General features: G+C 50.6%; 1 protein-coding gene and 1 long non-coding RNA gene across 4 annotated transcripts in view; one reads left to right on the top strand and one right to left on the bottom strand.

Annotated features, from left to right (window-relative positions):
- Positions 1–21,649, bottom strand: part of ELF4 (E74 like ETS transcription factor 4) — a 79,389-nt gene that overhangs the window by 5,339 nt on the left and 52,401 nt on the right. The window contains exons 2-7 of the mRNA XM_029067572.2: positions 19,725–19,966; positions 11,240–11,411; positions 9,131–9,250; positions 8,166–8,339; positions 2,949–3,032; positions 1,354–1,546 (exon numbers count right to left, since the gene is read on the bottom strand). Coding sequence (XP_028923405.1) covers positions 1,354–1,546; positions 2,949–3,032; positions 8,166–8,339; positions 9,131–9,250; positions 11,240–11,411; positions 19,725–19,784 — 803 coding nt within the window. The 5' untranslated portion in view covers positions 19,785–19,966. The remainder of the gene's footprint in view (positions 1–1,353; positions 1,547–2,948; positions 3,033–8,165; positions 8,340–9,130; positions 9,251–11,239; positions 11,412–19,724; positions 19,967–21,649) is intronic.
- LOC120638441 overlaps positions 17,783–21,649 on the top strand; it is a 97,554-nt gene continuing 93,687 nt past the window's right edge. For all 3 annotated transcript variants that reach the window (XR_005660102.1, XR_005660101.1, XR_005660103.1), the window contains exon 1: positions 17,783–18,008. This is a non-coding gene — a long non-coding RNA (uncharacterized LOC120638441). The remainder of the gene's footprint in view (positions 18,009–21,649) is intronic.

The raw sequence follows: 21,649 nt of genomic DNA on the forward strand, positions 1-21,649 counted from the left end.
CCTCCGGGATCAGTCTGGGTCTGTTTTGAGAAGTAGAGTGGAAAGAGCGCAGGCCTGGGAGTCAGGACCTGGGTTCTAAACCCGGCTCCACCACGTATCTGCTGTGTTACCTTGGGCAAGGCACTTAACTTCTCTGGGCCTCAGCTATCTCATCAGGAAACTGGGGATTGAGTGTGAGCCCCCTGTGGGAATGGGACTGTGTCCAACCTGATTAATATGTATCTACCCCAGTGCTTAGAACAGTGCTTGGTAAATAGTAAGTACTTAAGTACTATTATTATTATTATTATTTTAGTCCTGGAAAGCTCTGGGTCCCAAGAACCCAATAAGCCCTGGCCCTTATCTTACCTTTTTCCTGGGGAAAGAGTCCTGGTTCACAAGCTGCTCTTTCTGGTTCATGCCGGCATCCACAGACCCAAGAACAGTGAAGACAGTTGCCCTGGGGGGTCCTCTGACTTCCCCCTCCCCCACCCGGCTCTACTGTCCAAAGACATGTTGGAACTTGTCTGTCACCCTCCTCAACCCTTCCCTTCCATCCATTTTTGGTTCCTTTCATCTTCCTCTGCTCCTCCTTGTTAAACAACAGGAGGACAAGGGAAGGCACAGGGACCTCCTCTCGCTCCCTCCCAGAGCCAGAGCCAGGAGGGGCCAACGTGAAGACTTGACATGTGTGAGGGACCAGCGGTACTCTGTGGGTACTTGGGCTGGGGACGACCACCAGGGGAGAGTAGGCCTCCAAGAAGAGTTCAGACCAGTGCTTTCCAAATTTTCCTACAGCCAGTCCGGTTTATAATTAGGCGAATAAATCACGAATCCGGGAACTATTAGCACGAGCCTGGAGACAGAAGGATCTGGCTTCTAATTCCACTTCATTAATCATTCAATCATATTTATTGAGCGCTTGTCTGCTGTGGTCACACTTGTCTGCTGTGTGACCTCGGGCAAGTCTCTTCACTATTCTGGGCCTCAATTCTCTCATCTGTAATATGGGGATTAAGACTACGAGCCCCATGTGAGACATGGACTGTGTCCAACCTTATTAGCTTGTACCTACCCCGGCTCTTAGTACAGTGCCTGGCACATAGTAAATGCTTAAACCGAACAAACAAACAAAAACTCCCCTTGCTGTCCCTCTCTTGTAGCCTGTGGATTTATGCCTCTTGATTTCTCCCAGTATCTGCCCATCTGTGTCTCACTGGCCACAGTGGAATAACTGGTGGCCTGCAAGCAGCCCCATGGCTGGTTGGTTTGGGCACCATTCTGCCTGGAGAGAGGAAGGGGCAGTATGAGAGAGCCAACCCCAGAGGTCTCTAATCTCAAGGGTGTCGCCCTGGGCCCATTCATGGTTATTACCTCAGCGCCCGCCCCATGGTCTCGTAGTTCATATCCGGCTTATTTTTCTGCTTTCCCCACAGTTTGGAAACGGCCTTAGAGTCCACCAGCTTGAAGATGCCCTTTTCTCTCTGGGTCCACTTGATGTACTTGGGGCAGGTATTCTTGTCCTGGAGGAGAGCAAGGAGAAACTCCCACAGGTAGATGGTGTTACCTGCAGGATGGGCACTGGAGTCAGTGGAGGGGCAGTTGGGAGGAAGGGAGGACCTCTGCAGCTGGAGGGGAAACAGGAGGGCCTTAAGGGGAAGGAGCAGACTCCCCCTCCTCCCACCCGGGCCTTCGGGATTGGGAGGGGGGTCTCTCTCTGGGTGAAGGGCTATGAGAATCCCCCCTGGGGACTCAGTTGAAGCTAAAGGAAGGTGAGTGTTCAGCTAAGCGGAGGAGTGGGACCCAAGCGAGAGTAGATTGGGGATGACTGGAGTCGGACTGGGGAGGAGGCCGGACCCCGGTGAAAGAGTGTCACAGTCCCGAACCAGCGGCCCCCACGATTCTATCCTACCCCTTGCTGGATTTGGGCAACGAGTCATGAGGAGGGAAGCCAGGAGGGGCGGGTGTGCTGCTTCTCTGCCATGCTGCCCGCACTTCCTATGTACGCCCCAGCCGGGGCCTGTTCCATCTGACCTTTGTACTCCTGACATGGCCTGAGAGCCCGTTTAGCCCGCCCTCTGTCAGAAAGGTCCCTGAGCCCCAGGAAGTGAGAGGCACCGAACAGCCCCACCTCCCCATCGTTCTGCCCCTCCCCCATGGCCAGCCATTGCTGACGGTGGGGGCAGGGTGGGGACAGCTGCTTGGAACAAGTAGTCCTGCCTAGGTCCTGCTGCCCAGGTGGCGGGGAGAGCCTCCTCTTGCACCTACTACAGTTTTCCCCACGCAGTCGGTCTTCCGTAAATGCACTTGATAATGAGGGTGACCAGATCCACAGTCAGAGCTCAAGTCTCAGTGTTCTTTGGAATGACCCTGCATCTTGCAGCCTTTAATTAGGAGGAATTTCCCAATGCAGAACTGAGCTAAGGCCGATTAGACTAAGGAGATTACCCAGGCCCAAGGCCCCTGCCTCCACTGCCGTGACTTCAGTGAAGCAACAAACCAGGAGCCGTGGAGGCACCCGCCAGCTCAACCCAACTGGCTGCACTGCCTCCCCTCGAACTCCACTGCTTCTGCCCATCAGGCCCTCCCCCACCCCAGCCCTTCATCCTCCTCATTCTAGCCTCCTCCCACTCCAGCCCGGCTAGGAGAAGTCTCTGGGCTTGGAAGTCATGTGCTGGGAGGCAGTGACTTGTGCAAGTGGGGTCATCTGGGCTTCTGCTGGCCCAGTCCTGACTTGTAGCAGGAGAGGTGAGTTTTCCTTTTCACCCCCTGGGACAGACCACTGTGCCAGCCCCTGGGTAAGGCTGCAACTGTCGGCCGGACTTCTGAAGTGGTTCCTGGCATCGCTGAGGGTTTGAATCGCTGATCGGGGAGGGAGGGAGGAGGGAAGGTGGTCTGCGCCTGCCCACCGAACCCGGCAACACCCAAGGGGGTGGGGGAGGAAGAGCGTCGAGCGGAGTAGAATGTACCTTTTCCATCCTTCGATTTCTTCCGGATGGGAACGCTGGGGGCCGTGACAGGGGAGGGGCAGCGGGGAGGCTTCAGCTTCCGGACTGCGGGAGGAGAAATGAGAACATGGAGGAACTGATGTCCAGACAGGGTCAGGGGTGGGGGGCCTGGACTGCGTGGTAGCAGCCCGGGGGCAACGCACCCTTCCTGTTGTGGGGGAAGGGATGTGCGTGGAGCCGACTGAAGGGTGTCGAGGAAACCGGTGTCTCCGGAGATGTTGTTGGGGGTCTGCCTTTGGTGGGAAAACAAACTGGGAAGGGCCCACACCTACTAAGGTCCAGAACCCTGCCCCGAGGGATGGGGCTGGAGTAGTGGCTGGAGTGGGTCATGCAGATGATAATACTAATTGTGGTATTTGTTAAGCGCTTACCGTGTACCAGGCACTGTTTTAAGCACTGGGGTGGACACAAATAAATCGGGTTGGACACAGTCCCTCTCTCACATGGGGCTCACAGTCTCAATCCCCATGGTACAGATGAGGTAACTGAGGCTCAGAGAAGTGAAGAAACTTGCCCAAGGTCACAGAGCAGACAAGTGACAGAGCTGAGATTAGAACCCATGACCTTCCATGCTCTATCCACTACACCCCCAGGGTTCCTCAAGTCCTCTGACCTGCAAGGGCAAGACTTATGAAACATACCCTTATGCTTGGTTGCTTCCCTTACCTGTTATTATTTTACTCTCTGTCTCTCGTTAGACTGTAAGCTCCTTGAGGGCAGGGATCATGTCTAACAACTTCACTGTATTGTAGTCTTTCAAGCAGTTAGTAGTGTGCTCCTGGTGATCGACTGAATGGATAGACAACCTCTAACTACATCGCCACCAAGAGCTGCAGTAGAATTTAATGGCTGCTCATTTCTAAACCTCTGTGGAGAAGCAGTATGGTGTAGTGGATGGAGCACAGGCCTGGGAGTCAGAAGGCATGGATTCTAATCCCAGCTCCACCACTTGTTCGCTCTGTGACCTTGGGCAAGTCATTGCTCTTCCTCTTGTGCCTCAGTTATCTCATCTGTAAAATGGGGGTTGAGGCTGTGAACCTCACTTGATTTGCTTGTTTCCACTCCAGGACTTAGCACAATGCTGGGCACATGGTAAGCCCTTAATAAATACCATCATCATCGTGTGTGTGTGTGTGTGTGTTGTGGGGGTGACAGTGTTGTCCTGGCTCCGCCACTTGTCAGCTGTGTGACTGTGGGCAAGTCACTTAACTTCTCTGTGCCTCAGTTATCTCATCTGTAAAATGGGGATTAAGACTGTGAGCCCCACGTGGGACAAGCTGATTACCCTGTATCTACCCCAGCGCTTAGAACAGTGCTCTGCACATAGTAAGTGCTTAACAAATACCAACATTATTATTATTATTATTATTATTATTATTATCCAGTGGAAAGAGGTTGGGACGTGGAGGCAGGAGACCTGGATTCTAGTTTGCATCAGACTTGCTGCTGACCTTGGGCAAATCATTTAGTCTCCTCTAGACCTCAATTTCCTTATCTGTAAAATGGGGATAAGATACCTGCCTTCCATCCCTCTTGGACTGTGAGTCCCATGTGGGAGAGGGACAGTTTCTAATCTGATTATCATGCTTAGCACAGTGCCTTGGCACACGGTAAGCACTCAACAAATACCATTGATCGATGGATTGATTGATTGGCATGGGCAAGATGACTGCCTGGTGGCTTAGGGTAATATCTACCCTGAGCTGGCTGGGGGGGATGGACACTGTGCGTGCGTGTGTGTGTGTGTGTGTGTGTATGCACATGCACACGCGCAAACATGTGAGCACACTCAACAGATCCCAATTTCAAGTCTGAGGACTGCCCTCCCTCTGGGACTCCCTTTACATTTCCGCAGGGTCCCAACATGAGCCGGCAGATAAAGTCCAGTCCCAGTGAGGGATATGCTGATTCCAGCGTTTCCGGCAGACTGACTTCCCAGGAAATTATGCCTGGGGAGGATTAGTTTCCCTAACAGCTCAGCTGAGAGGTGGGGACTTGCAGAGCCCCGACCCACTATCAGGGGACTGTTAAGGACACTCAAGGGTTTGGATCAATCCCTGGAGGGCCACTCAGGGCCTGGCCATTCCCAATCTGGGGTACTCTCCAGTGGGAAGGGGTTGCTAGGGCATCCCCCTGGAGTCAGCTTGTAGCGGGGGGTCTTGGGCTCCGCACCCCCTTGTCTCTCTCAAGTCGCTGCCACTTGCCTGCTAGGTAACCTTGGGTATGTCATTTAACTTCTCTGTGCCTCAGTTTCCTCTTCTGTAAAATAGGGATTTAATACCTTTCTCCCTCCCCCTTACACCTAGAGCCCCACGTGGGACAGGGACTCTAGCCGACCCAATTACCTTGTACACAGCTTGGACCTTAGTAAGTGATTAAAAAATTATTATTACCATCATCATCCCCATCACTGACATCATCATCATATGATTATTATTCCCAGCCTGCGGCCCGAGCACCCACACAGACTCACCTTCACCTTTCAGAAAAAGCCTTCCCCCTGTCAGAAGCAGATATGACAGACAATGCAACCAGCGACAGTGGGAGCCGCCAATTAGGCCTCAGCTTTCAAGGAGGAGGAAGTCGAGATGAGGCTTACTCTCGGCATTCTAGGGCTCATGACTAACAACTCCGTGGAATTGCACTCTTCCAAGTGCTTAGTACAGTGCTCCAGCGATTGAGTGAATAGAATGCTCGGACTACATCGCCACCAAGAGCCGTAGTATAATTTAATGGCTGTTCATTCCTAAGACTATGTGTGTGTGGTGGAGGGGGGGCGGCAACAGTGTGGTCTAGTGGAAAGAGCTTGGAACTAGGAGGCAAGAGACCTGGGTTCTAGTCCAAGCTTTGCTTCTGGCCTGCTGCCCAGCTTGGGCAAGTCACTTAGCCAGGAAGTCACTCAGGCAGGAATAGGAAGCCCAACAAAATACCCAGTCCAGGGATGCTCTTTAGGAAGGGACTAAAGTTCAGGGTGCTGGGATGGTCCTAGAGCAACATAGAGTGAGGTGCAATAAGACCCCTGAGGAAAGGGATCTGTAATGTCACCTCCTGGAACAGGAGAGTCAGGGTCCCCACCACTTAACTCGTCGTGAGTAGGGAATGTGACCGTTATTGTTGTAATGAACTCCCAAAGTGCTTAGCACAGTGCTTTGCACACAAGCAACGCTCTATAAATGCGAATGAATGAATGAATGAACACTTAGGCTTGAACGTTCCCCATTTCCATGGCCTGGCACTGGCTCTACTCTCCAGGTGCCCAACAACTGTCTGACAGAATTAGAGAAGGCAGAGCCTGATTGTGTGGAATTGCATTTGTCGGGCATACTTCCCTTTCTGATATTCCTTTCCCTGGATAAATACCCAGATTTTTTTTATGGAATTATGTTCCACTTTTTCCAAAATGCATAGACATTAATTACTTCATGTTGAACTCACACCATCCCTGAGAAACAGGGAAAGGCAGCATTTTTTTAAAAAATGCTGATATTGAGACCCAGGTCATATAGCTGATCAGTTTTTTCTTTCTTTAAATGGTATTTGTTAAATGCTTACTATGTGCCAAGCAGTGTACTAGGCACTGGGGTAGACATACAGGATAATCAGATTGGACACAGTCCCTGTCCCATTTAGGGCTCAGAGTCTTAATCCCTATTTTACAGATGAGGTAACTGAGGCAGAGAAGTTAAGTGACTTGCCCCAGGTCACATAAGAGACAAGTGGAGGAGCCAGGATTAGAATCCAGTTCCTCTGACTCTCAGGCCTGTGCTTATTCCACTAGGACACAGTACTTCTTAGGAGCAGAGATGGGCAACTTTGGAGTTTCCAGCCTCCCTAAATAAGTGCTCTTTTCACTAGACCAACTGTGGTCTTCTCTTGTCCTCTCACAACTTCACAATCCAGAAGTAAGGATAAATAATGCTTGGGTCTCCTTACTATCAGGGGGAAGGGAATGACAGATAAAAGAGAGGTAAGAGTGGAAAACTTGACACTAATTCATTGTAAGAAAGGGAGCATTTCACAGGACAAGGGAGGGTCTCGAGGTCACGGATTCTCAGGGTTTACTAAAACCTTGTGTATGTGGTGTAATTAGAAGAGGAAGTGTCAAAACCTGCATCCCGGCAGAGGCAGGCAAGAGTTGTACTAGCAGGGTGAGTGCAAAGAAATACTGCGAGGGGCCTTGAAGAGTTATGAAATGGGCAAGAACTCGCAATATGTCCTGGGCAACAAAAACTTATTTTTAACTTTGCACATCAAATTAATCCAGGTTGGGAGTTTCCTTCTCATCCCTGGGGCCCTTAGACAGAAAAGCGGTTATGCATGGCACCCTCAAACCAAAAATGCTGTACAAAAATGATTACTTTTATTTTCCCAATGTTTCCCAATGTAGAGGCAAGACAGTGTGTGCATTTTACAGCTTGAGAAATTGAGGACCAAAACGGGGAAGTCATTCTTCCACTCTGAGAACGGGGGTAACCCGGTTTAGATTCCTTGCTGTCCTGACATCAGCTCATAGCTCTCTCTTTGGTCAGTAGCCCTGATTTTGATAAGTTACAGCGAGCAAGTGTTACGATAGAAGCAACATGGCCTAGTGGAGTCGGAGGAGTTGGATAATAATCCCAGCTCTACCACTGTCTTTTGTGTGACCTTGGGCGAGTCATTTAACTTCTCTGTGCCTCAGTTACCCGACCTGGAGATTGGGGATTAAAACTGTGAGCTCCATGTGGGACAATGTCCAATCTGATTAGCTTGTATCTACCCCAGCACTTAGCACAGTGACTCGCACCCACACAGTAAGCTCTTAACAAATACCATAACCTCCCCCCACCCCAAAACAAACACAAACACAAAAAACCCTAAACTTTTCTAAGTAAAATGGAGATTAAATCCTGCTCCCTCCCACTTACACTGTGAGCCCTCTGTGACAGGGACTATGTCCAACCTGATTATCTTGTATCTATCCTAGCACATAGTACAGTGCTTGGCACACAGTCAGTGTATAACATTATTATTATTGTTATTATTATTATGTCATGGTAGACCAGATTCCTCACTGGTCTGAGCCCGAGTCCCCTCAATCTGAAACCTGAATTATCCATGATCTTGAATCTACCCCAGTGCTTAGCCCAGTGCTTGGCACATAGTAAGCCCTTAACAAATACCACAGTTATTACCAATTACCTTTCTTCCTCTGCTTTCCAGCCACCGGTTTCCTCATGGCCTCCTCCATGGAGTCTTCCTCCTCCAGAGACACTCCGTTGCTAATCCCTTCACTCTGGAAATCTCCGGGTCCCACGAACACATAGCTGGTGAGGGCAGAGGACTCCCTATCCTGCAATAGCCCAGAGCCATTGACTGCGGAAAGAAAACATTGGCCTTCACTGGGGCTGGGCAAGGCAGAATCTGGGCCCTGAATTTTAAAGTTCTGTGGAAACCAGCTGGTTTCCAACATGGAAATATTGTTTTGGCCAAATGATCCAAACCCCCAGGGGGGAAGGAAACGTCAGCCCGGCTGCGAGGGAACGTGCCTGGGACATTTATGACGATGCCAACAAATAGGGCCCAAAGAACTGAACTGTTCTTTGGATTGGTGGATTTTGAGTCAGGGACAGTTCTAGTCTCTGCTCTGCCTTAGTTTAGAGCTTTAAGGGTGTTCCTTAAAGTGACATTCTCCTACTGAAGTCAGTACCTTCTGTTTGCCCAGGACCCTCTGCCTAAAGCCTGCCTCGTTACTAGGCCAGGAGCTTTCCAAGGGGAGCGGTCCAGGTTGCTAGGAGGGAAGTCAGAGGCCAAGCCAGGAACCAGGCTGCTGCCTGATCCTGCATGGACCTGACTGGGTGGGGCCACACAAAGAGGGCTGACCAGGAGCGGCAGCTGCAGTAACTTTCCCTGACTGTGACTCCTCTCCACCCTTTTTAAAGCATTCGGAGAAATCAAAACCCCGGCCTACCCAAAGCCGCCCCTCGGCTGGTCCATTGGGCCTGGTCATCCCTTGACAGGAAAGGGATGATCCCTCCCTTCCCTCCACTGCCAACTGGTGATCTGTGCCCCTGGCTGGGGCCTCAGATTCGACAGGCAGGGCCCCGTCCCTTCATGCCTCTCCCAAGCCCCTCCTGAAGAGGCAGGATATCCTTGCTCCACTCCACCTGCAGGGCAGAGAAGAGCCGGAGCACACATGCGCTTCTCGTCCAGGATGTTGTTGGGGGACTCCATGTTCAGCAGGACTTCAGCAGCCACCGTGGTCTGGGCTGTCTCCTCAGCACCGTCTGGAGGGAGGGGAGGAAGAGAGGATGGTCACTCTGCAGTCAGTCCTCAGACAAGGGCTCTGGGTTCTCTTGTTCGTGGCCAAGAAAAAGGGGCTTCTTGGATGGTTAGCTGTCCTCCAAGCCTCTACCAAACCAAGCTGCTAGCATATTAGACCTCGTGGGAACCCTGGACTAGTCAATCCTTTTCCAGTCAGTCAGTGGGTTGACAGGATCTAGGGAAGGCCACTGTGTGTCGAGGGTTGGTATTGGGAGTGCTGGGGCATTACAAAGAGGAAAGCAAAGCAGGCTCCTTTTTAGCTCCCTGAGAACAAGGACAATCTCCCGAGGGGGAAGAGCGGGATGTGCGAAACAGTAAAAATACCCAGTCGAAGCTCGGAACATAAAAGAAACAAGAGAGTGCAAACAGCAGGAGCATATAGATTGCCCCTAGTTTACAGCTGAAATGATTGAGATAAACCTGGGAAAATTCAGGGAGGAAGTGGGTAGTGAACAGAGTTTTGAAGCAGAGAAGTAACTGTGTAATTTACTCAATGCCACTGGGTGCAGCGCATTTATACTTGGGAAGAACAAACCAAAGAAGTCAAAGGAGATGTCACAATAAATGATTGAATATTCAATTGAATAAACATGTATACAAAAGTGCTGAGGATGGTATAAATAAAAACAGCATGAACGAGGGGACGGAGATGGGAGAGTCAAGAGCGAGGTACAGTTAGAAAGCATGGGAGGGATGACGGGGTTCTGAAGGCAAGAAGAAACGCGGGACTTCAGGACAGACGAGAGGTCGGGGCGAGAGAGATGGATTTGAGAGTCATCGGCAAAGAGACGGCCGCCGAAACCACGTGAACGGATGAGCTCCCCGACAGAGTGAGAAGAGTAAGGGACCCGGAACAGAGCCTGGCAGGGTGCCCACCGTAAGAGGATGACCAACAGAAGGAGAGCCAGCGAACGAAACTGAGAAGGACCAGTCATTGATATAGGAGAACCATATTAATAATGTTGGTATTTGTTAAGCGCTTACTATGTGCAGGGCACCGTTCTAAGTGCTGGGGTAGATACAGGGTCATCAGGTTGTCCCCCGTGAAGCTCACAGATTATTACATAATCTCACAGAGGTTCATATTAGTGGTCGGCAAAACCTAAGCCGGCTATCGCGTCTAGAAAGGGATAGTCCACGGTATCAGGAGCAGCTAAGAGGTCTTGGTTATAAGGTAAAAGGGGTCATTGGTGACCTTAGAGAGTGCAGTCACAGTGGAGCAAAGGAGGTCAAAAGCCTGACTGCTGGGGTTTGAGAAGAGAGTCAGGGAAGAGGAAAGGGAGTCAGTGGGTGCTTGTGACCTGTTTTAGCTTTTTCGAAAGGAATGGGAGGAGGAAGTTGGGCCTGATAGCTCGAGGAGACTGGGGTAGAGAGACAACTTTCAAGTTGGGAAGACACGGGTATGTTTGAAGGCAGAGAAGAAGAAGCCACTGGAGAGTGAGAAGTTCCTAGGAAATATCTGAAGCACAATTCCAGGTTCCTCCCCTTCTGGGGGCCACAGGGCTGGCAGGAGGACTCACCTGTTAGGAAGGGGAGCCCTGGGGATGGTGGGGAAAGCAGGCCTTGCATGGTGGTAGGTGGTCTAACCCCTGAATGGGCAAGGCCAGCAGCAGGGCAGGATAAGCGGAGCATTGCGCCATGGGCGCCGTCAGAAAGAGGGCACTAAAGATACCCTCATCACCTTGAGAAAGCCCTGTTTACATCTGTATAAACGGGGACAGATTAGCCTGGACTTGAATGGGGGTGGGGATGTTGCTGGTTTTCACTGGCCCCCGGGGGAAAAGAAGTGGGGGAGGAAAGGAGGGCAGACGGGGGTCCCCGTGAACACCGTAGAAAGTTACAGTGGTCTTGTCTCTGACTTCAGGCCTCAGGGAGATCTCGGGGGAAAGGGGCGGGTCCACATACACTCCTCCTCTCCTACCTATCCAGCCCCAACCAGAAGGAGAACTGACCGGCCAGGGAGATGCTACCCCCGAGGATCTGCTCTTCCGCCACGTCCAGAGACTGGTCAGCCATGATGCCGTTGGGCGCCTCATCGGACTCCAGCCCCGAGTACACGTGCAGCAGGTCAGTGCAGGGCACCTGCTCCACGATCACGGCTGGGAACACCGAGGGGTCATCGAGCTGCGGAGGGGACGACGGGAGGAGTTAGCCGACGTTGGGATTGGGACTGGGAATGTACTGGGGACATTTATTGAGCACTTACTCTGGGCAGAGCACTCTACCGAGAGCTTGAGATTAATAATAATAATAATAATAATTGTGGTATTTGTTAAGCACTTACTGAGGTCACATCTCCAAGAGGCCTTCCCTGATCAAGCCTCCTTAATAATGTTGGTATTAAGCGCTTACTATGTGCAGAGCACTGTTCTAAGCACTGGGGGAGATAGAGGGTAATCAGGTTGTCCCACTTGAGGCTCACAGTTAATCCCCATTTTACAGATGAGGTAACTGAGGCACAGAGAAGTTACGTGACTTGCCCACGGTCACACAGCTGACGAGTGGCAGAGCCAGGATTTGAACCCATGACCTCTGGCTCCCAAGCCCGGGCTCTTTCCACTGAGCCACGCTGCTTCCTTTCCCCAGCTCACTCTGCCATCTGCATCATCTGTGTACTTGGATCCGTGACCTCCGGACATTTGATATTCGCCCCAACCCCAAAGCACTTATGTACATATCTTTAAATTATATATTATAAATTATCTATTCATATTAGTGTCTGTCTCCCTCCTCTAGACTGTAAGCTCATTACGGGCAGGGAACATGTCTGCTAATTCTGTTGTATTCTCCCAACCACTTAGTACAATGCTCTGCATATAGTGATTAGTGATTATGTGCTAAGCACTGTACTAAGTCCTGGGGTAGAGACAAGATAATCAGGTCCCACATGGGGCTCACAGTGTAAGTAGGAGGGAGAAAGAGCTTTGAATCCCCATTTGGCAGATGAGGGAATTGAGGCAAAGAATTGAGAAGCAATGTGGCCTAGTGGCAAGAGCACGGGTTTGAGAGTCAGAGGATGTGGGTTCTAATTCTGGTTCCTCCACTTGTCTGCTGTGTGACCTTGGGCAAGCCACTTCACTTCTCTGTGCCTCAGTTACCTGTAAAATGGAGATTAAGATTGTGAGTCCCACGTAGGACAACCTGATTATCTACCCCAGCGCTTAGAACAAGGCTTGGCACATAGCGCTTAACAAATACCATATTTAAGTAGTAATTATTACAGAGCGGTTAGGTGACTTGTCCAAGGTCACCCATCAGGTCCATAAAAGAGCTGGGATTAGAAACTAAATCCTCTGACACCCAGACCCGAGCTCTTTAATAAAGTTGGGAGACAGGATCCCTGCCCTCGCGGCATCTCCAGGACCCCAGTTTGGCTTTCCACGTGACCGAGAAGCGTGGTTTAGTGGCCAGGGCACGGTCAGGATGTGGGTTCTAATCCCCGATCTGCCACTTGGCTGCTGTGCGACCCTTGGGCAAGCTACTTAACTTCTCTGTGCCTCAGTGACCTCATCTGTAAAATGGGGATTAAGATTTTGGGGATTAAGACCTGATTAGCTTGTATCTACCCCAGTGCTTAAAACAGGGCTTGGCACCTAGTCGGGGCTTAACAAACACCATCCTAATAGTAATTGTTATTATGAGAATCAGCGTGGCTCAGTGAAAAGAGCCCGGGCTGGGGAGACAGAGAACACGGGTTCTAATCCCTGCTCCGCCACTTGTCAGCTGTGAGACTTTGGGTGAGTCCCTTCACTTCTCTGTGCCTCAGTTCCCCCATCTGTCAAATGGGGATGAAGACTGTGAGCCCCACGTGGGCCAACCTGATGACCTTGTAAGCCCCCCAGCGCTTAGAACAGTGCTAGATATGTAATAAGCACTTAACAAATACCATCATTATTAATGTCTGTGCCTCAGTTCCCTCATCTGTCAAATGGGGATGAAGACTGGGAACCCCACGTGGGACAACCTGATGACCTTGCATCCCCCCACCCCAGCGCTTAGAAGCAGCGTGGCTCAGTGGAAAGAGCCCGAGCTTGGGAGTCAGAGGTCATGGGTTCGAATGTTGATTTTGCCACTTGTCAGCTGGGTAACTGTGGGCAAGTCACTTAACTTTTCTGTGCCTCAGTTCCCTCATCTGTAAAATGGGGATTAAAACTGTGAGTCCCACATGGGACAACCTGATCACCTTGTATCCCCCCCAGCGCTTAGAGCAGTGCTTTGCACATAGTAAGCACTTAACAAATACCACCCTTATTATTATATCTGTAAAATGGGGATTAACTGTGAGCCTCACGTGGGACAACCCGATTACCCTGTATTATAATAATAATAATAATGTTGGTATTTGTTAAGCGCTTACTCTGTGCAGAGCACTGTTCTAAGCGCTGGGGTAGATATAGGGTCATCAGGTTGTCCCACGTGAGGCTCACAGTCTTCATCCCCATTTTCCAGATGAGGGAATGGAGGCCCAGAGAAGTGAAGTGACTTGTCCACAGTCCCACAGCTGACAAGTGGCAGAGCTGGGATCTCCCCCAGTGCTTCGAACAGTGCTCTGCACACAGTAAGGGCTTAACAAATACCAACAATATTATTATTATTAGAACAGTGCTTGGCAGCTAGTAAGTGCTTAACAAATACCATCCTAATAATAATAATAATAATAATGTTGGTATTTGTTAAGCGCTTCCTATGTGCAGAGCACCATTCTAAGCGCTGGGGTAGATACAGGGTGATCAGGTTGTCCCACATGAGGCTCCCAGTCTTCATCCCCATTTGACAGATGAGGGAACTGAGGCCCAGAGAAGTGAAGTGACTTGCCCACAGTCTCACAGCTGATGAGTGGCAGAGCTGGGATCTCCCCCAGCGCTTCGAACAGTGCTCTGCACACAGTAAGGGCTTAACAAATAATAATAATAATGTTGGCATTTGTTAAGCGCTTACTATAGAGCACTGTTCTAAGCGCTGGGGTAAACACAGGGGAATCAGGTTGTCCCACGTGGGGCTCACAGTCTTAATCCCCATTTTACAGATGAGGGAACTGAGGCCCAGAGAAGTTAAGTGACTTGCCCACAGAAACACAGCTGACAAGTGGCAGAGCTGGGATTCGGACTCATGAGCCCTGATTCCAAAGCCCGTGCTCTTTCCACTGCCCCACGCTGCTTCAATCCCAACAGCATTATAATAATAGTATAATATATTATATATAATATAATACTGTTGATATTTGTATATATATGTGTCATATGTTGGTATAATATAATATAATATATAATATAATTCCCTTGTGTCTACCCCAGCGCTTAGAACAGTGCTCTGCATATAGGAAGCGCTTAACAAATACCAACATTATTAATGATACTGTTGGTATTTGTTAAGCGCTTCCTATATGCAGAGCACTGTTCTAAGCGCTGGGGTAGATACAGGTGATCAGGTTGTCCCACGTGAGGCTCCCAGTCTTCATCCCCATTTGACAGATGAGGGAACTGAGGCCCAGAGAAGTGAAGTGACTTGCCCACAGTCACCCAGCTGCCAGAGGCGGGATTCGAACCCGTGACTTCTGCCTCCCCAGCCCAGGCTCTTTCCACCGAGCCACGCTGCTTCTCATTATTATTATTAGAACAGCTGTTGGCAGCTGGTAAGCGCTTAACAAACAGCATCCTAATAGGAATTATCCTGTTCCTTGGCTGGCGCCCCCTGGGGGTGCGGTTTTGACATGACCCTGGTGGGGGCGGGGAGGGCGAGGCCCCAAGGCCCGCAGGCCGCAGCGGGGGGGGGGGGGAGGGGGCGGGAAGGCGCGGGAAGAGCCGGCGCCTCCCGCGCGCTTCCGGCCCCGCGCGCGCGCGCTCGCGCGCCCGCCGTTCCCCCCTCCCGACCCTCCTCCCCCCGGAGCCCAGCCGCCTGGCGGCAGGGCCGGAGCCGCCCTCCCCCTGCCACCAGGGGGCAGCAGCCCCCAGGCCCCGGCCGGGGCCCCATCCCCAGGTGAATAATAGTAATAATAATGTTGGTCTTTGATAAGCGCTGACTGTGTGCAGAGCACTGTTCTAAGCGCTGGGGGAGATACGGGGTCATCAGGTGGTCCCACGGGAGGCTCTCAGTTAATCCCCATTTTACAGTGAGGTAACTGAGGCACAGAGAAGTTAGAAATAATAATAATAAGTTGGTATTTGTTAAGCGCTTACTATGTGCAGAGCACTGTTCTAAGCGCTGGGGGAGATACAGGGGAATCAGGTGGTGCCACGGGGGGCTCCCAGTCTTCATCCCCATTTGACAGATGAGGGAACTGAGGCCCAGAGAAAATAATAATAATAATAATGTTGGTATTTGTTAAGCGCTTACTATGTGCAGAGCACTGTTCTGAGCGCTGGGGGAGATACAGGGTCATCAGGTTGCCCCCCTTGAGGCTCACAGTTTTAATCCCCATTTTACAGATGAGGGAACTGAGGCACAGAGAAAATAATAATAATAATGTTGGTATTTGTTAAGCGCTTACTATGTGCACTGCACTGTTCTAAGCGCGGGGGGAGATACAGGGTCATCAGGTTGTCCCTCATGAGGCTCACAGTCTTAACCCCCATTTTACAGATGAGGGAACTGAGGCACAGAGAAGTTAAGTGACTTGCCCACAGTCACACAGCTGATGAGTGGCAGATCTGGGATTTGAACCCATGACCTCTGACTCCCAAGCCCGGGCTCTTTCCACTGAGCCACGCTGCTTCTAAGCGCTGGGGGGATGCAAGGTCATCAGGTTGTCCCACATGGGGTTCCCAGTCTTCATCCCCATTTGGCTGATGAGGGAACTGAGGCACAGAGAAGTTAAGTGACTTGCCCACAGTCACACAGCTGACAAGTGGCAGAGCTGGGATTAGAACCTATGACCTCTGACTCCCAAGCCCGGGCTACTTCTACTGAGCCACGCTGCTTCTCTATAATGTCGGTATTTGTTAAGTGCTTACTATGTGCAGAGCACTGTTCTAAGCACTGGGGGAATACGAGGTGATCAGGTTGACCCACGTGGGGCTCACAGTTTTAATCCCCATTTTACAGATGAGGGAACTGAGGCACAGAAAAGTGAAGTGACTTGCCCACAGTCACACAGCTGACAAGTGGCAGAGCTGGAATTAGAACCCATGACCTCTGACTCCCAGGCCCGGGCTCTTTCCACTGAGCCACGCTGCTTCTAAGCTTCTAATAGTATTCATTAAACGCTTACTACTACTACTACTAATTATTAATTTGGTCCTTGTGAAGTGCTTACTAGGTTCTAAGTGCTGGGGTAATAATGTTGGTATTTGTTAAGCGCTTACTATGTGCACAGCACTATTCTAAGCACTGGGGGAGATCCAGGGTCATCAGCTTGTCCCACGTGAGGCTCACAATCTTCATCCCCATTTTACAGATGAGGTCACTGAGGCACCGAGAAGTGAGGTGACTTGCCCACAGTCGCACAGCTGACAAGTCAGGTTGGCCCCCGTGGGGCTCACAGTCTTCATCCCCATTTGACAGATGAGGGAACTGAGGCACAGAGAAGTGGCTTGCCCAGAGCCCCCCAGCTGACAAGGGGTGGAGTTGGGATTAGAACCCATGACCTTCTGATCTCTAGCGTCGTGCTCTGTGCACTAAACCAGGCTGCTTCTCTATCCCCCATCCTAATCCCCATCCCTCTCCCCACCCCACAGAGACCATTCCCCAGGGCCCTGGTTTCCCCCAGCCTCGCCGTCTACCCCAGCCCCGCCATCTACCCCAGCGCGCCAACCAGGACCAGAAAAGAAGTAAGGCGGTGGGTGAGGAGTTGGGTTTCTTTCGATGTATTCGTTAAGCGCCTTCAGTGTGCCAGGCACCGGACTAAGCGCTGGGGCAGGTACAAGTTGATCGAGGCTGCGAGCTCGCTGCGAGGCTGCGAGCTCGCTGCGGGCAGGGATTGTCTCCGTTTATTGTTATAGTGTACTTTCCCAAGCGCTTAGTACAGTGTTCCGCACACGGTAAGCACTCAATAAATAGGGAAGCAGCACTGTCCTAAATGCTTGGGAACCTACAACTGAATAGGTAGACACAGTAGGGAGAGCTGGTATAGTCCTGGTTGTCCCGAGAGGGTTGCGCCGAACAACTAACGTATATCACTGTGGGCAGGAAGAGTGTCTGTTTATTGTTGAACTATCCCAATCACTTAGCACCGTGCTTTGCACAGGGTAGGTGCTCAGTAAGTATAATTGATGAAGGCGTGAATGAATGAATAGAACTTGAGGGGGTTGGGTTATTATTAATCAATGGTATTTATTGAGTGCAGAGCACTGTATAAGCCCTTGGGAGAGTACAAGGCAACCAAGTTGGTAAACACATTCCCTGCCCCCAAATGAGTTTACAATCTAGAGGAGTTTACAGTTTTACAGTCTACCGAACCCTTACTGTATGCCAAATGCCAGGGTAGATAAACGATAAACCAATCGATCAGGTTTATTGAGCTCTCGTTGTGTGCAGAGCACTGTAAGTGCCTGGTAGAGTGCAGTGTGACGGAGGTGGGAGACGTGTTCTCTGCCCACCGGGAGTCTGCAGTCCAGAGGAGGTGCTTGCAGTCTAACCATGATCAGATCGGACCCTATTTTTCTTCCCTATTAGGTTCACGATCCAAGAAAGGCAGTGTGGCCTGCTGGGAAGAGCACTCGGCTGGGAGTCAAGAGACCTGGGTTCTAATTCCAGCTCCGTCCCCGATCTGCCTCGTGACCTCAGGTATATTATTCAATTTCTTTGGAATCTCCTAGGGTTGTTTTGGAGGCAGTGAGAGGATGGGGGCATGCCCAGCCCCCTCCACTCTGCCTCCCGAGTCTGGGCAGAAGGAGGAAATACTAATTGGGCTGGTAGTCCAGCAGTTTCCCCGCTATCTGCAAATTAGGAGCAGCAGCACGGCATAGTTGATAGAGCCCGGGCCTGGGAGTCAGAAGGTCATGGGTTCTAATACCGGCTCTGCAACTTGTCTGCTGTGTGACCTGGGGCAAGTCACTTCACTTCTTTCTGCCTCAGTTACTTCATCTGTGAAATGGGGATTAAGACTGTGAGCCCATGCAAGACAGGGACTGTGTTCAACCTGATTTCACTCTTATCCACCCCAGTGCTTAGTACAGTGCCTGGTACATAGTGAGTGAGACATTAATAAGAAAAAGTAAGTAATTTAGAATATATAATTTAAAGACACGTACATAAGTGCTGTGGGGTTGGGGATGGGGTGGAAATCCCCCCTGCCTTCCTCCGCTCCACTTTTACCACGACGGGCACCTGCGCTGCTTTCTTAAGGATCTGCCAAACGGCATCTGCACTAAATGAGACCCTCGAGTGTGATTTCCATCATAGCTCAAGGAGAATCCTGGTGAGGTTCATTTTCTGCCCGTAAATCCACTCGAGGACGGATCCCGGATGAGCCCCTTTCGTTCCTAGAGAAGCAGTGTGGCTTAGTGGCAAGAGCACGGGTTTGGGAGTCAGAGGTAGTGAGTTCTAATCCTGGCTCCGCCACTTATCAGCCGTGTGACTTTGGGCAAGTCACATCACTTCTCTGTGCCTCGGTTACCTCGTCTGTAAAATGGGGATTAAGACTGTGAGCCCCACGTGGGCCAGCCTCATTACCTTGTATCTGTGCCAGCGCTTAGAAAAGTGTTTGGTGCATAGTAAAGGCTTAACAAATACCATTATTATTATTAACCGTCAGACTCTGAACTGTAAGAAGCCTGAAATTCTGCTCATCTAACCTCAGTACTCCCCTGATTTTTGCTTATTTTTGTCTATTTTCTTTATGACGTCTTAGTGTGTTTTTTTCCCCCTCTCCTTACGTGTCTGGTTTCTGGTCCCTTCTCTCTCCCCTTATAGTTTTAGACTGTGAGGTCCCCGGCATGGATCAGGGACCATGTCCAATTCCCACCTAGGTATTCTTCCCCAGCACTTGGTAACTTAGTATAGTGCTCCGCCACTTGTCAGTTTTGTGACTTTGGGCAAGTCACTTAACTTCTCTGTGCCTCAGTTTCCTCATCTGTAAAATGGAGATTAAGACCGTGAGCCCCAAGTGGGACAACCTGATTACCTTGTACCTATCCCAGCGCTTAAAACAGTGCTCGGCATATAGAAAGCGCTTAACAAATAGATGCTCGGCATATAATAAGCGCTTAACAAATATTTCGCAGAAATATCGGCTAGAAGAACAGGGGAGAGAGATAAATCAAGGGAGACTGATTTCAGCTTTGCGAAGTAGCCTAGGCCCACAGGCTCAGAGCCGAAAATAGAGTGTCCTTCAAGCGAGAAAGGCTGCGGATAGAGCTGGAAAATAAAGCTCCCAGTGAACAGGTGGTTGTCCTGCCAGCCGACACCTCACTGCTGAGTGTGGCGAAGGGCCGGAAATGTCCTTTGCGCCTGGCCGGATTGTTCTCTACGAAAATCCTAAGGTCTCCTCCATGGTCATACCTCCATTCCATTGCTGGCGAAGTCAAACATCAGGTCATTGGGCTGCACGGCGATGGCCATGGTGCGGAGGCAGGGGCGTTGACGGCAGGGAAGAGGAGGTCAGGGATCGCGGGCGTTGGGCCGCAGGAATTTGGGGAGTATCTCAGAGCTCGTGCCTTCTGCCCCAGCTCAGGGGGCGGGAGGCCCGGGCTCCGGTCAGAGTTGCATCCTGGGCCCGTGGAGCTTCATCAGACTGGCAAGACCTAGGAAAAAGGGAGGGAGAGACAGGGGGTTATTCCCACAGCTTGACCATACTGCTTCTTCTCCCCTCTTTGCCCAAGCGAAGGGTCACCACACGTCGTTCTTCCGAGTGGGACTGGTGGGTGTGGGAAATCCAGAGGGACGACAGCCTTCTCTCTTGACCCGCTTCCCTCAGCGCACTCATTCATCCGGAACCAACCTCTCCCCTCCCCCGGGCAGAACAGAAGGGGACGGCCGGTCAGCCGTTTCCACAGAAAACATCCTTCAGTAGTCGGCGTCCAGAGCTGAACTTCACTCATTCATTCAATAGTATTAATTGAGCGCTTATTATGTGCAGAGCACTGTACTAAACGCTTGGAATGTACAGTTCGGCAACAGATAGAGACAATCCCTGCCCATTGATGGGCTTACAGTCTAATCGGGGGAGACAGGGGTGAGACTGGAGAATGAGGGAGGGGAGTAAAATTCCCCAGTAATGTTCCTTCTGGAGACCGCCCGGGAGCTCCGGACAGTTATTTAAATGAAGGGCTAGCCTTTCCTAGCTTACTGGTTTTCCCTTCTCCTGTTGCCATTTCTTGAGTACCTGTTATCCTTGTCTGCAGAAGGCAGGCATGCAATTTTAAGTGTATTATTCCTCTTATAACACATGCTTGTATAGAGCAGATCTCACCAATCCAGTGCTTTCGGGGAGAGTCCCGAGCGGAAAATGAGAATATTTTTCAAACCACAAACCACTGTTGGATTGTTGCCAAGGGTGAGATCTACCCAGTGGAGACCCAGGTTATAAAAAGAACATCACCCTAGGAATACTGCACCTAAAACCTGGGGCCCTCCCTGGAGAACACCCAACTGGCAGACCAACTGCACTTTTGTAGCTGGAACCAGCTTCTTCGCCTAACTCAGGATCTCACATTTGTGTTCGGTCCTGCAGATTTAGTTGAGGATATTCCATTCTTGGCTTCTTCATTCCTCTCTCCTCTCCCTGTGGCCCAGGAGAAGGAGGGGGTTAGGGATGTTACACTTCTCAAAGTGGAAAAGAGAAGTTTTCTCTTTTCTCTTTCACTTTTCAAAGTGGAAAAGCTATTGGAATAGCTTTTGGAAAATGAATTGTATTTGCTGAGCGCCTATCCTGTGCAGACCACTGAAACGCTTAGGAGAGTACAATAGGGCCTAAAGACAGGATCCCTGCCTTCCAGGAGCTTACGCTTTTTTTTTAAATATATGAATTATTCATTAAGAGGAATGGGAAGACTTGCCACCTTCTTCTACTATTGGCGGGTTCATCTTGGTGCCTCCTGGACTCAATTCAGTTGTATTTATTGAGCGCTAACTGTGGCAGAGCACTGTACTAGGCATTTGGGAGAATTCGATACAATAAACGAAGACATTCTTTGCCTACAACGAGCTTACGGTCTAGAAGGGGAGACAGACATTTCTATAAAAAAAGATATAAACGTAAGTGCTGTGGGACTGGGAGGGGGAATGAATAAAGGGAGCAAGTCAGGTCGACGCAGAAGGGGGTGGGAGAAGACGAAAGGAGAGCTTAGTCGGGGAAGGCCTCTTGGAGGAGATGTGCCTTGATTAAGGCTTTGAAGTGGGGGAGTCACTGTCGGATTTGAGGAATCAGGGCGTTCTAGGCCAGATGTGGGCGAGGGGTCAGCGCCAGATAGATGAGATCGAGGTAC

Source organism: Ornithorhynchus anatinus, chromosome 6 (genome assembly GCF_004115215.2).
Source record: "Ornithorhynchus anatinus isolate Pmale09 chromosome 6, mOrnAna1.pri.v4, whole genome shotgun sequence".
In the NCBI taxonomy this organism is placed as follows: domain Eukaryota; kingdom Metazoa; phylum Chordata; class Mammalia; order Monotremata; family Ornithorhynchidae; genus Ornithorhynchus; species Ornithorhynchus anatinus.